Here is a 14,883-nt window from a genome sequence, read left to right as displayed (position 1 = left end):
TGCTTTTTTTTTATCCTAAGACCAGTTAGGTCAGGGGTGGGCAACTACAGCCTGTGGGCCACATCCAGCCCGCCAGCCATTTTAATATGGCCGTCAAGCTCCCACTGGGGAGCGGAGTCAGGGGCTTGCCCTGCTGCAGAGCTCCAGCTGGGGGGCAGGGTTGGGGGGCCACTCCGCGTGGCTCCCAGAAGCAGTGGCATGTCCCTCTTCAGACTCCTATGCATAGGGGCAGCCAGGGGCTTCCACTCTGTATGCTGGCGCCACCCTTGCAGCTCTTATTGGCCGGGAACTGCTGCCAATGGGAGCTGCAGGAGCTACACCTGTGGATGGGGAAGCACACAGAAGAACCTCTTGGCAGTGCCTCCGTGTAGGAGCCAGAGGGGGGACATGCTGCTGCTTCCCGGAGTTGCTTGAGGTAAGCACCACCCTGAGCCTGCACCCCTAAGCCAACCCCCTGCCCCAGCCTTGATCCCCCTCCCACCCTCCGAAATCCTCAGTCCCAGCCCGGAGCACCCTCCTGCACCCCAAACCCCTCATCCCCAGACCCGCCACAGCCCTGATCCCCCTCCTCCCAAACCCCTCGGTCCCAGCCCGGAGCACCCTCCTACCCCCAAACCCTTCATCCGCAGCCCTCACCCCACCTCACCCCTGCACCCCAGCCCGGAAACCCCTCCCATACCCTGAACTCCTCATTTCTGGCCCCTACCCCAGAGCCCACAGCCCTAGCCAGAGCCCTCATCCCCTCCCGCACCCCAACCTCAATTTCGTGAGCATTCATGGCCCGCCTTACAATTTCCATACCCAGATGTAGCCCTCCAGCGAAAAAGTTTGCCCCGGTTAGGTAGTGGTGTGAAGGCCTCTGTTTTGACTTTATCTGAGTTGTGCGAAGTGGGAAAAAGAAGCACAATATACTTTTCATTGTTTCATCATGCACTAATACGACTTCCCTTGTAGGCTCTATGTTGTCTCTAGTGATAGAGTTTAGTTAATGTATTTTGTGAACTTGAATTTTTACCTCAGAATGCTGCCAAGTAGTTTCTCAATTTGACTTTTACTATTGACGATTCTAGTAGAAAATCAAGCTAGCATGCTGTGTCCGTTGTGGTTAGATTAATTTTAACGGGCATTCTGCAGAATCATGTTGCAAAGCAATTGAGTGAAGGGAGAGGTAGAGTAAAAATCTAGGACCATAAAATCTAGAATCAGGTATAAAAGCTTTTGAGATGGAAAGGGAGGAGATTAGTTAGAAACAACTGTCTGAAGCAAAATGATCACTTAGTTAAAACTATCTAAAAATACTAATAATTCACTATACAATTTGGTATAATTTTCATTGCTTATATAGAGTTATATAGTATTGTTCATTGATAGATCTGAAAGCACATTATAAAGGTGAATAAATATAAAAATCTTTATTTCACAGCTGGGGAAACCAAGGTGTTGAGAGTTTCAGGCCAAAATTTAAAGAAGGGTTCCTTCATTTTGGGGTTCACAAACTGAGATATGCTGACAACCTACAGCCCCTACTGACATCAGTTGAATTTGTGAGTGCTTAGCACCTTGTGGGTATCAAAGTGGAGATTCAAAAATTAACTTAATGTATTTGAAAATTTGAGAGATTATTATTTGCCCTCAGTCATTCCAGTGAGCCAGTGGGAGAGCTCAGAATGAATCCAGGTCTCCTGACGCCCAGATCAGGGCACATTAGGGTGACCAGATAGTAAGTAAGAAAAATCAGGACAGGTGGTGGAGGGTAATAGGCACCTATGTAAGAAAAAGCCCCAAATATCTGGACTGTCCCTATAAAACTGGGACATCTGGTCACCCTCACCCTAGGGCACATTTTCCGAAGAGATCTGCAGAATTGAGGAAGGCACATTCTGTAGAATTTAATAAAAGTTTTTGCAGAATTCCTATCCCCTATTATTAGCATTCATTACTGTTCCATAGGAATAAAAAAAAAGTGACACTGAGTCAGGATTACAAGTCTAAAATACAATCCCACAGTCTGAAATGAATCCTGCTTGAGGTTATAATTTAGTGTATACTAAATGTAAAATAAGCAAATATAATGCCTATTAAATGTATTCATAGATTTGGCAAATTCATGCGTACATGTATTGTCTTCACAAAAGTATTTCACAATGTAATTGTTGTAGCTGGCTGAATGATCCTTTACTTAACTAGTTGATTTTCAGTTTTCCTCTGTACCTTCACTGTTAACATTTTACACAATATTTTGATCTTTTCTTTGTGTATTTGTGATTTGCATGTATTGCTATGCAGTGTGTTCATTCCTATACCAGTGATTGTTTCTTTTTTGGATGAGTAGAAATAATTGAATATTCGGAAAAAGGAAAGTGAACTTTAATAGTAATAATATTGTACTCTATTTTGTTAGCATAAGCCTATTTTATTATAAATTACATTTTTAACTGTGTGAGTGGGTTTTTTTCCTAAAAAAGTATTTATTAATGGTCAGAGTACACCTCAGATTTTGAAATTAGAAACATTTGTGTTCACGATATATTTTTATTATTCATTCTTATGAATACATAATTCCTACTCTAACACTCGGCATATTTATAATTGAGGGCTTTAAAGGTAAGATTTGTAATGATAGTTTTGTAGGTGGGAGGCTTAAAACTGAGTGCACCATATTTATATAGTATTTTTGCATAAGTTTGTTCTATTGTCTTAGACATATTTTGTTTTTACAGTCATTACATGAGACAGATACTGGAAGCTCTACGTTACTGTCATGATAATAACATAATTCACAGGGATGTGAAGGTAAGTCTTTTATCATTTCCACAATAAACATATCCTGCCTACTTTGAAAGCTCTCTGTAATTTAGGGTAAAATGGGTGTTTGTATGCAGGAGAAACATAATTGGTGCTAGCAGCATTGATACTTTAAGGAAAATCTCTTGATTTTTGTCAGCATAAAAATATTTAATAATTCTTTATTCACATGTTATATATGTATGTGACTGTAATTTAATTTGAAAGTCATTATATGACTTCCGAGTCCTGAATATTCATATAATTTCTGCTTGTGAATTTCATTAAAGAAAATTTGAGATTTACTAAATTGTATAAATTAAACTGAAATTGGTAGAAGATTTAATTACTTCATCTTTGTGACTGTGTTCAGCAAAAACTAAATCTCCAGAGATGTTCGTGCTTAAATGAAATGTCTGTTATATTACCTTTTTTTAAGCTAGCCAACTAATTTAAAATACTCTTCTAAACATTTCCCCAGTTATCAATAGATCCTTTACATGTGCACACATTATTTGGAAAAGTAGAATTTTTCATTTTTAAAAACAATTTATGTATATAATCAAAATTCCATGTTTTCCGTGTTCATTAATCTAATCTTCTGGAGTGAGTTTTGGTCAGTTCCTGTTGCCTAGTCAAGGAGGGCCCTGATTCTGATAAGACTCTGGTCATTAATGGTAAATAATAACTTATTGGTTGCTATTCACATAAACAGTTGTGTTAGAAATTTTTAACAGGAAACCTTTTTTGCGAATTTCATTTTTAAGATGGATATTTCCACCAGTCTTCCCTAATAGGTTGTTTCCATCCATACTGAGACAATGGGCAGTTCAAGCACTTTGATGTGAACATAGAACTGTAAGCCATCACATTCTGCTTCCTGACAGAAACTTCTTTCCAAACCTATGTAGATAAAACACATCAGTTCAGGAACTGTATATTTGTTTACCCTTTGTGTAACATACAAACTGTTAAGGCAAGCAACTTTGAGAGTCATCACAGAAAAAAAAATAGCTGCATCTATGTAGAACTACATAGCTCTTCAGATATTGAGCATGGTTTGGTGTGGTGGTGGTAAGTCATACAAAAAATTCTCAGGTAAGACATGTTTGACTGTTTCACTTCATTAACACCCTCTTTCTGTACTGGTGAGGAGAACTGAGGAGTGAAGGAAGGGAAAGGGAGGATAAGGAGAAGAAATAATGAGCAAAATGTGAAGGGATATCATCCAAATCTGTTTGTTTGTTATTGAAGGATCCCCATGTGGAACACCTGTTTTTTCTGAAGGATTCATCTTCAAAGGATTAGAACATAGAGTTTATTATAATACTTAGTCCTGCCGTGAGTGCAGGGGACTGGACTAGAAGACCTCTCAAGATCCCTTCCAGTCCAATGACGCAGCTAGGTGGACGGAAGAATGCTTCCGTCATTTGGGGACATGGAGCTCCTGCAGCATTGGAAAAACCCCTTCCAGTGCTGTAAACTGAATCTACACTACTACAAGATTATGCTAGTATAGCTCAGCACCACAGCTGTGTCACTGTAATTAGTTCAGTGGCCTAGGTTGGGAGGCTCTTTGGAATTATGGGATAAGCCTGTTAACTGGATGCCTTTGCTAAAATGCTGGACACTGAAATAGCTGACAACTAAATAGTATCTGTTTGGTTTCAGAGTTTTATAAAAAAAACTAATTGAAATGAATGGGACTGTTCAAACCTCTCATAGCTACTTTTATATGATATGCAGACTCACAAAAACAACACTGGATCAGTTTTCACTGACTCCATTCATGTTTTCAGTTATCTAGAAACAAAAAAGCTTATATTCCACAGAAAAGGAAAGGGCAAGAGGTGGCATCTCTGCCACAGAATTATGAAATTCCTGGGACTCTGGTGATATCCTTTTAAAGCCAGAATAAGTCATTCATATATATGTGTGGTGGTGGTGATTAAAGTCAATAAAAAAAAAGAAAGACTAGCCATTGTGTATAACATTAACCTCACCTTTAAGTGTCCAAAGTATAGTGATCTGCTCTCTTTGTTTCCATGACAGAACTGTTAGTTTTTAGTATTCAGGGGGGAAATCTTGACATAAAAAATTATGAAGCACTGAGGGCCAGATTCAGTAAAATAACCATTTTCCATGTCATCTAGCTTTAAAAATATCAAAATCAAGCAGGTTTTTTGTTGAATCTGGTCCTGTGTGTTACAGTATATCAATCAGATTGCATGGCTGGTTGAACATTTCTAGCGTTCCCATCTGCCAGTGAATGTAATTTACACTTTACCCAAAAGTTCTTCAAGAAGCTATTGTGGAAATATAGTAATTTCATGTTCAGGGGTAGAATCCTGTCATAGATTTAAAACATCTAAGAAAATAAAAATAAATGAACCACTCTCTTCAATGCGGAGTAGTTAAAAGTGAGCTGTTCCTAAGATTGTTACTAACATATGCAGTGTGTTACCTGTTCACCATCTTCTACATTTATAAAATAAAGTTAAGTGGCAAGATTTGTCAGCAACGCACAATTATCTAATTAGTAAAATCTATGGAGGAGAGTGAAGAACTGCAGAATGATCAAATAAACTGAGTGACTAGGCAATGCAGTTTCCAATAAAGTTCACCATAGACAGGTATAATTAACTGGAATAAATAATTTAAACTGATTTTGCATACTGAGTTCTCAGTTAACTGCAATACCTCAGGATAGAGCTCTAGGTGTCACTATACAGATAATGTTTTTAAAGGAAGCTAGCAGTCTAAATGACCAATGTCAATTTTACCTGAATAGATTGAGTAAATGTTGTCTGTAAAGTGGAATGAAGCGCATTTGATTTTTGGTAAATAAAATATTAAATAATTTAGGATTACCAGTGCTCTATCCACTTTGCACTTTTTAAAGTTTGTAGGTATTGGATTACAACTCACTCAGTAAAACCTGTTGTACACTTGAAAGTTATACTGGTATAACTGTTGGGTAGGGGTATGATTTAAAAAAATAACACCTTATATAGGCATACTGGAACAAGCCCTAGAGTGGATGCAGTTATACCAGTATAGTTATTCCCTATTACTGTGTGAAAATAACTGTGCTGATATAAAGTGCCTTTTTACCATAGGCATAATTTGACTGCTATATTTCAGGGGGCAGGCAGCATGCATGCTCACCAAAGCCAGTTCCCCTTGCTCACTTGTTCTCTTCCCCTGCCTGGAATGTACCTGGGCTGCCGGTGCTGGGGGAGGGCACGGGCCAGCTTAACGGGAGAGCCCAAACTGCTGCTGTCCGCTGTGGCAACCTGAGTGTGGGAATTGCGGCCACTCTGGCAACAGCTGTTGCAGTGATGCTGCCTTACTGTTGCCTTCAGGTGCTGCTGTGGCCATCTTCCTGCTGGGGCTGCTGCTGTTGTCGCTGCCAAGGGGAGATTGCATCCTGGGATCATAGAATCATAGAATATCAGGGTTGGAAGGGACCACAGGAGGTCATCTAGTCCAACCCCCTGCTCAAAGCAGGACCAATCCCCAATTAAATTATCCCAGCCAGAGCTTTGTCAAGCCTGACCTTAAAAACTTCTAAGGAAGGAGATTCTACCACCTCCCTAGGTAACGCATTCCAGTGTTCCACCACCCTCCTAGTGAAAAAGTTTTTCCTAATATCCAACCTAAACTTCCCCCACTGCAACTTGAGACCATTACTCCTTGTCCTGTCCTCTTCTACCACTGAGAATAGTCTAGAACCATCCTCTCTGGAACCCCCTTTCAGGTAGTTGAAAGCAGCTATCAAATCCCCCCTCATTCTTCTCTTTGGCAGACTAAACAATCCCAGTTCCCTCAGCCTCTCCTCATAAGTCATGTGTTCCAGACCCCTAATCATTTTTGTTGCCCTTCACTGGACTCTCTCCAAGCCACTTCTCCCCACCACCCCGCTTTTTCTCTCCACTGTCCCTGCCCTAGCCCCATTCCCCTATCCTCTTCTCTTCCCCCTGCCCATTTCCCTTCCCCACTTTCTCTTCCTCCACCCCACCCCCTACCCCCCCAGGCACTCACCATTCTACAGGAAACAGGATGGTGGCCATGAAGGATACCCATAGAAGGCAATGACAATGGATACTAGGAGCTGGCGGGAGGCGGCATCCAATTACAGAGGCAGTGACCTGGAGTGGCCACTCTCGACAGAAGAAGCAGCTCTGTCCTTCCCTTTCTGCTCCACACCCGGCCCTGGCTGTTGGGGAGAGGGGCCGAGCGAGCCAGAAACATGCTGGCAGGAGGCACAGCGTGGAAGGGCAGAGCCCGCAGCGGGATGAGCAGAGCAGCTCAGCGCTCACAGAAATCGGAGAAGGGAAGTCACATACACCCCTCGTGCCTCAGTTCTGTTTGGGGGGGCAATGCCTCCTTGACCCACCAAACTACTCCCATGATATCACTGTATCCACTGGCACCACTTTAACTATATTGATATAGTTAAAGCAATACAGCTTTCTAGTGTAGACAGGGCCTAACAGTTACAAAGCCTCTTATACATCCCAGGTGAGATTCTGGGTTATGCCTCTAATAGATGCAGCAGTGAACTTGTGGCCCAGAGGGAGTATAGGGCTAAAGTAGCTTCAAGGCACTTTTGTACCTTCCTGATTCTGGCCTGTTCTGGGGGCTGAAGTGCCCCTACCATAACTTACCCCCCCAGGGTGTCTAAATTATGGAAGCTTGTTTCCAGCTTCCTATAAGCAAGAGTGCTACCCAGAATCTCTGCAGTGCTATGTGCCGCACCCCAACCTCAATGCATCCCTCCTGCCTCCAGCCACATTCCCTATTCCAAGAGGTAAGAGTGGGTCCTCAAAAAATAGGCTGTGGCTGTCTTCCTCATTTCATGCAGTGAGGGGATATCACCAAATGCAGATAACATCAAGAGAGTATGTGCTGGGGTATCACCTTGAGCATGAATCAGTCACTGGAGGCTTCAGGCATTTAAGGTATAAAGAAGCTGTTAAAACATATGCATAAAGCACTCAGCTGCTATTATGTCTCTGCACAGTACACATGTTTTTGTTCCCCATACATATTGCCTTTTTTTGATGGGTTTCCCAGGAAGGATGATGGGAGGAAATCCATCCACTGACAGCATCTGAGACTACCAGATGTTTCACAATGAAGTCTACAAAGCAATTGAGCATAGGCCCCAGATGCTAGGCACTAAGGCTTACCCCAAGATTTAGCAATAGGGTTGGGCGCAAGCCACCAAAATGATTTCACTGTGTTCTCAATAATTGAAATAAATCTGGAATCTTCCTCTAAAAGCAAGAAGTACCAGGGCGACTCTTCTGCAATTCATAATTGTCAGAGATATAGCTAATTTTAAAAAATAAATAACTATTCCTTTGTCTGCCTCCACAGTCTTGTGTTTCTCATTAACAATGTTGGGATTTATAATATTAAAAATAGTACTTATATTACTAAGGGCAGGTCTACACTACGGGGTTAAGTCGACCTTAGCTACGCAACACTAGTTACATGAATAATGTAGCTGGAGTCAGTGTAGCTTAGGTTGACTTATTGCGGTGTCTACACCGCACTGGATCGACAGGAGAAACTTTCCCATTGACTTACCTTATGCTTCTCATTCCGGTGGAGTACCAGAGTAGATGGGAGAGCAATCAGTGGTCGATTTAGCGGGTCTTCACTAGACCTGCTAAATCAATCCACATAAGTGTAGACATGTTGTGAGTTATAGAAGAACTCTCTCTCATGTTCAATACTTAAGGCAGTTAAAAGGATGACATATGCAGTAACAAAAACTGCACGTTTCGAGTACTATATTTTTGTGACCTTGAAGATTTTGGAGTTACATATTTGAGGGTCTGAGATAAATTTATCATGAAGTCTTGACAGTTCTATTGAGTCATATCTGAATAGGTGGAAAAGCTTGTGAAACTTGATGAAAACAGGATGCAAGCTGCTAATATGTCTTTTAAATCTGAAAGTTTTCAAGCAGTTATTGAAGAGAAATAGAGATTCATCTCAGGTCTGGTCTATGCTACTGAGTTAAGTCAGCGCAGTGCAGCTTACGTCAACCTAACTATGGAGGTGTCTACACTTAAATTTTTCTCCCTCTGATGTAACTGCCCCACTATGCTGACTTAACTCCACGTTCACGAGTGCCTAAGCCCTGGTCTACACTACGACTTTAGGTCGGATTTAGCAGCATTAGATCGGTTTAGCCCTGCACCCGTCCACACTAAGAAGCCATTTTTTCCGACTTTAAGGGCTCTTAAAACCAGTTTCTGTACGCCTCCCCGACAAGTGGATTAGCACTGAAATCGACCTTGCTGGGTCCAATTTGGGGTAGTGTGGACACAATTCGACAGTATTGGTTTCCGGGACCTATCCCAGAGTGCTCCATTGTGACCGCTCTGGACAGCACTCTCAACTCAGATGCACTGGCCAGGTAGACAGGAAAAGCCCCACGAACTTTTGAATTTCATTTCGTATTTGGCCAGTGTGGCGAGCTGATCTGCACAGGTGACCATGCAGTCTCAGAATCGCAAAAGAGCTCCAGCATGGACCAAATGGTAGGTACTGGATCTGATCGCTCTATGGGGAGACGAATCTGTGCCATCAGAACTCAGCTCGAAAAGACGAAATGCCAAAATATTGGAAAAAATCTCCAAGGGCATGAAGGACAGAGGCTGTAACAGGGACCCACAGCAGTACCGCATGAATCTTAAGGAGCTCAGGGAAGCCTACCAAAGAACCAGAGAAGCAAACGGCTGCTCCGGGTCAGAGCCCCAGACATGCTGCTTCTATGATGACCTGCATGTCATTTTAGGGGGTGCCCCTACAGCTACCCCAGCCCTGTGCGTGGACTCTGTCGATGGACTGTCACGCAACAGGGATGCGGATTTTGGGGACAAGGAAGATGAGGAGGAGGAGGAGGTTGAAGCACAGAGAGCAAGTGGAGAAACTGTTTTCCCCGACAGCCAGGAACTGTTTTTCACCCTGGATCTAGTACCCTCCAACCCACTGAAGGTGGGCTCCCAGACCTAGAAGGCAGAGAAGGGACCTCTGGTGAGTGTACCTTTGTAAATATAATACATGGTTTAAAAGCAAGCGTGTTTAATGATTAATTTGCCCTGAAGACTTGGGATGCATTCGCGGCCAGTAACACTACTGCAAAAGTCTGTTAATGTGTATAGGGATGGAGCGGAAATCCTCCAGGGATATGTCAGTGAAGCTCTCCTGCATGTACTCCCAAAGCCTTTGCAAAAGGTTTCTGGGGAGGGCAGCCTTATTCCATCCTCCATGATAGGGCACATTACCATGGCAGGCCAGGAGCACGTATTCTGGAATCATTGCATAACGAAGTATGGCAGTGTATTGTCGCGGTCTTTGCTGGCATTCAAGCAACATCCGCTCTTTATCCCTCTGTGTTATCCTCAGGAGAGTGATATCATTCATGGTCACTTGGTTGAAATAGGGGAATTTTATTCAGAGGTGGCCGATCCTGCTGGGCTGTTTGCCTGTGGCTGAACAGAAATCATCCCCGCTGTTAGCGACGCGGTGGGGTGGAGGGGTAAAGCGATTATCCCAGAGAATTGGGTGTGGGGGGGGAGGCGGGGACGTTACTTGGGTTTGTGCTGCACGTTAACCCGAAAACTGCAGCCCCTCCTTTTAAATGGCCGACCTATTTTAAAGGGCCAACCCAATGGGTGCTTGGTATGTGAAATGAGGGCGCTGCTGTTGGAAACGATTCCCACATGTTATGAAGGTTAAAGAAGCAAAAAGACTGTGGCTTACTATGTCTGCCTGCAAGCCGAATTCTGTTGCCCGCTGGCCCTGCGTGTATGGTTTCTCGCACCATACTGGCAGGCCCTTGATATAAGAGGCAAAATGTAATGTTAACAGCTTGGGTCACCATGAAAGAGACTACCCATTGTTCTCTAAAATGTCTCTTTTTAAAGACTAATCTCCCTTTTTTTCCCTCCCGCAGCTGCAAATGTTTCAACGGTCCATGTATCATCTCTGACCCAGAGGCTATCAAAGATTAGAAGCTGAAAAAAACACACTCACAATGAAATGTTCTCTGAGCTCATGCAGGCCTCCCACTCTGAAAGAGCCCAGCAGAATGCGTGGAGGGAGACAATGCCAGAGTCCAGGAAAGCACAAAATGACCGTGAGGACAGGAGGCGGCAGCATGATGAGAGGAGGCAGGATGCAATGCTGAGGCTACTGGAGGATCAAACTGATATGCTCCGGCATATGGTTGAGGTGCAGGAAAGGCAAGCTGGAGCACAGACCTCCACTACAGCCCCTGTGTAACCAACCACCCTCCTCCCCAAGTTCCATAGCCTCATCCCCCAGCCACCCAAGAATACGGTGGTGGGGCCTCTGGGCACCCAACCATTCCACCCCAGAGGACTGCCCAAGCAACAGAAAGCTGGCATTCAATAAGTTTAGAAGTGAAGTGTGGCCTTGTCCTTCCATCCTCCCCTCCTCTACCACCCCACCCGGTGCTTCCATCCTCCCCTACCCCTCCCGGGCTACCTTGGCAGTTATCCCCCCATTTGTGTGACGAATTAATAAAGAATGCATGAATTTGAAACAAGAATGGCTTTATTGCCTCTGCAAGCAGTGATCAAAGGGGAGAGGAGAGGTCAGTTGGCTTACAGGGAAGTAGGGTGAACCAAGGGGGTGGATTTTCATCAAGGAGAAACAAACAGAACTTTCACACCATAGCCTGGCCAGTCATGAAACTGGTTTTCAAAGCTTTTCTGATGCGCAGCGCACCCTGCTGTGCTATTCTAACTGTCTGGCTGCATGTAATCAGCCGCCAGGCAATTTGCCTCAACTCCCACCCTGCCATAAACGTCTCCTCCTTACTCTCTCAGATATTGTGGAGCACACAGCAAGTAGTAATAACGATGGGAATATTGGTTTCGCTGAGGTCTAACCAAGTCAGTAAACTGCGCCAGCGCGCTTTTAAATGTCCAAATGCACATTCTACCACCATTCTGCACTTGCTCAGCCTATACTTGAACAGCTCCTGACTACTGTCCAGGGTGCCTGTGTAGGGCTTCATGAGCCATGGCATTAAGGGGTAGTCTGGGTTCCCAAGGATAACTATAGGCATTTCAACATCCACAACGGTTGTTTTCTGGTCTGGAAAGTAAGTCCCTTGCTGCAGCTGTTCATACAGACCAGAGTTCCTGAAGATGCGAGCATCATGTACCTTTCCTAGCCATCCCATGTTGATTTTGGTGAAACGTCCCTTGTGATCCACCAGTGCTTGCAGCACCATTGAAAAGTACCCCTTTCAGTTTGTGTACTGGCTGCCAAGGTGGGCCGGTCCCAAGATAGGGATATGCGTTCCGTCTATGGCCCCACCACAGTTAAGGAATCACACTGCAGCAAAGCCATCCACTATGACCTGCACATTTCCCAGAGTCACTGCTCTTGATAGCAGCAAATCAATGCTTGTGTTGGCTACTTGGATCACAGCAGCCCCCACAGTAGATTTGCCTACTCCAAATTGATTCCCAACTGACCGGTAACTGTCTGGCATTGCAAGCTTCCACGGGGCTGTTGCCACTCGCTTGTGAACTGTGAGGGCTACTCTCATCTTGGTATTCTTGTGCTTTTAGGGCAGGGGAAAGCAAGTCACAAAGTTCTATGAAAGTGCCCTTACGCATGCGGAAGTTTCGCAGCCACTGGGGATCATCCCAGACCTGCAACACTATGTGGTCCCACCACTCTGTGCTTGTTTCCCGGGCCCAGAATCGGTGTTCCACGGCATGAGCCTGCCCCATTGCCACCATGATGGCTAAATTGCCGGGGCCTGTGCTTTGAGAGAAGTCTGTGTCCATGTCCTCATCACTCTCATCACCATGCTGTCATCGCATCCTCGCCTGCTTTTGCAGGTTCTGGTTCTGCGTATACTGCACCATAATGCGCAAGGTGTTTACAATGCTCATAACTGCTGTGGTGATCTGAGCAGGCTCCATGCTTGCCATGGTATGGTGTCTGCAGGAGAGCAGAGTTGCAGGGGAAGCGGTGGATGACGACGATGATGACAGTTAGCAGTCCTACTGCACCGTCTGCTGCCAGGACACAACAGCTGAGCGGGCTGCACGCTTGCCGTGGTATGGCGAGACAAGAGCAGCCGAGCAGAGTTGCAGCAGGAGTGGCCCTGCGAGACCAGCAGGAGAGTGGAGTGCCAGCGGAAGCGGTGGATGACGACGGTCATATAGAGGACCTGTGAGATGGATTCATAGCATCAGGAGAGCAAGAGAGCAGAGTGGCAGCGGAAGTGGTGGATGAAGACAGTTAGCAGTCCTACTGCTCCATCTGCTGAAAGCAGTATGGCGTCCGCACAGAAAAAAAGCGCGAAACGATTGTCCACCATTGCTTTCACGGCCAGGAGGTGCGACTGACGACATCTACCCAAAACCACCCGTGACAATGTTTTTACCCCATCAGGCATTGGGAACTTAACCCAGAATTTCAATGGGCGGCGGAGACTGCGGGAACTGTGGGATAGCTACCCACAGTGCAACGGTCCGAAAGTCGACGCTAGCCTCTGTACTGTGGATGCGCTTAGTGCATTAGTGTGGGGACATACCCAGTCGACTGTAGAAAATCGCTTTCTAAAAAACCGACGTCTATAAATTCAACCTAATTTCGTAGTGTAGACATACCCACAGAGTAAAGGTCGAAGTAGTTAGGTCAGTGTAGATGCTGCATTGTATATGTCGACCGTTACAGGCTTTCAGGAGCTGTCCCACAATGCCCCATACTGACAGTACAATTGATACAGGCGCTTGTGGTGATGATGCGCACCACCAACATGAGGAGCAAAGTGTAGACATGCACAAGCGATGTAAATACTGCAGTGGCTGAATGCCAACATAAATTAAGTTGACTAATTTTGTGGTGTAGACATGGCCTCGGGGGGAAAAATGAGCTATTGCTTAAGTATTGTATAATCACGTTGATATATGCCATTCATATAGGCATAATCTATAAAGAGCTGTATTTCTTTAATGTTAGAGGCGCATATAAAATCTGTTGTTGCACAAGCTGTTCAACTGAATTTTAAAATGTTTCTGCAGTAAAACATGTAAGTTTACTGTTGATTTGTTTAACATATATATATTTTTCTTAAACTAAGATATAAACATATAGCATTTTGTATTGCTGCATATTGTGTAAAAGTATGTAATGAAAATATTTTTTAATAGTTCAAACATAAGAATGGATTACGGTCATAGCAAGAACCTTAACAGTAAATTTCCAGATTTTTGTTTGTTTTGCAGTTAAATGCTCAGACTTAATGTGGTACATAGAGTGTGGGGGTGGGGTGGTGCATGTGGGGCATGCACATATGTTGAATAAAATATAGTGTACAGTTAGATTATCTGAGTGTCTTGAGTGACACCCAAACCATCAAACAGTTGATGTTTTGTCAGAGGAATTTGGCCTTTATACAGAGTTTTGATTTTGGTAATAAAAACAAATTGAATGTAACCCGGAGTTGAGAAGGTTTGTGGTTGTTTAAGCTGTGCAAAAATCCAAAGAGTGGCCAGTGAAACAGATAAATCTGCTAAAGTATAATCCACAATATGTAGGCTCCTGCCTTCTTCAGATAGCAAAAGATGCATCTCAGTAGCTCTGAAACTGATGGAACAGAAAATGGTTTTTCCAAAAAGTACAGCTACATATTATACTGTTACATGGCACCTCCAAAAGCCAATATTTGAGGCAATGGATTATTGTATACAGATGGAAGTATTGTTTTTTGTGTTAAACTTGTCATGACAGTATTTTAAGATGAGAGAACCAGACTTTTTTTATGTTGAACAAGTCCTGATGCTTTTTTGGTGTCTAAATCTAGTATAGAGGTCACTGTAAATATATGTACAGTATACTTAAGAAAAATCTTTCTTTAGTTTAAAAATCATTACCTTTGGCAGATTTCACTTTTGTTTTCTGTACTTTGGAGGCAGTTAGATGTTTCACTGATCACCAGAGTTGAAACAAGCTGAACATATGAGAGGCTTGGTTTTGACGCTTCTCAAAGACAGGATTTTGATATGTTCTCGCAGTGGACACTGG

The 14,883-nt window shown here is 43.7% G+C and overlaps 1 protein-coding gene across 12 annotated transcripts in view; it reads left to right on the top strand.

Annotated features, from left to right (window-relative positions):
• CASK (calcium/calmodulin dependent serine protein kinase) overlaps positions 1-14,883 on the top strand; it is a 420,545-nt gene that overhangs the window by 201,128 nt on the left and 204,534 nt on the right. For all 12 annotated transcript variants that reach the window (XM_084635068.1, XM_084635057.1, XM_084635067.1 and 9 more), the window contains exon 5: positions 2,721-2,793. In XM_084635068.1, the coding sequence (XP_084491194.1) occupies positions 2,721-2,793 (73 nt within the window). The remainder of the gene's footprint in view (positions 1-2,720; positions 2,794-14,883) is intronic.

The sequence above is a fragment of the Lepidochelys olivacea genome (assembly GCF_965140295.1).
Source record: "Lepidochelys olivacea isolate rLepOli2 genome assembly, chromosome: 1".
Lineage (NCBI taxonomy): Eukaryota > Metazoa > Chordata > Testudines > Cheloniidae > Lepidochelys > Lepidochelys olivacea.
The sequence above is the reverse complement of the archived record's forward strand: the minus strand, read 5'-3'. Positions and strand labels throughout refer to the sequence as shown.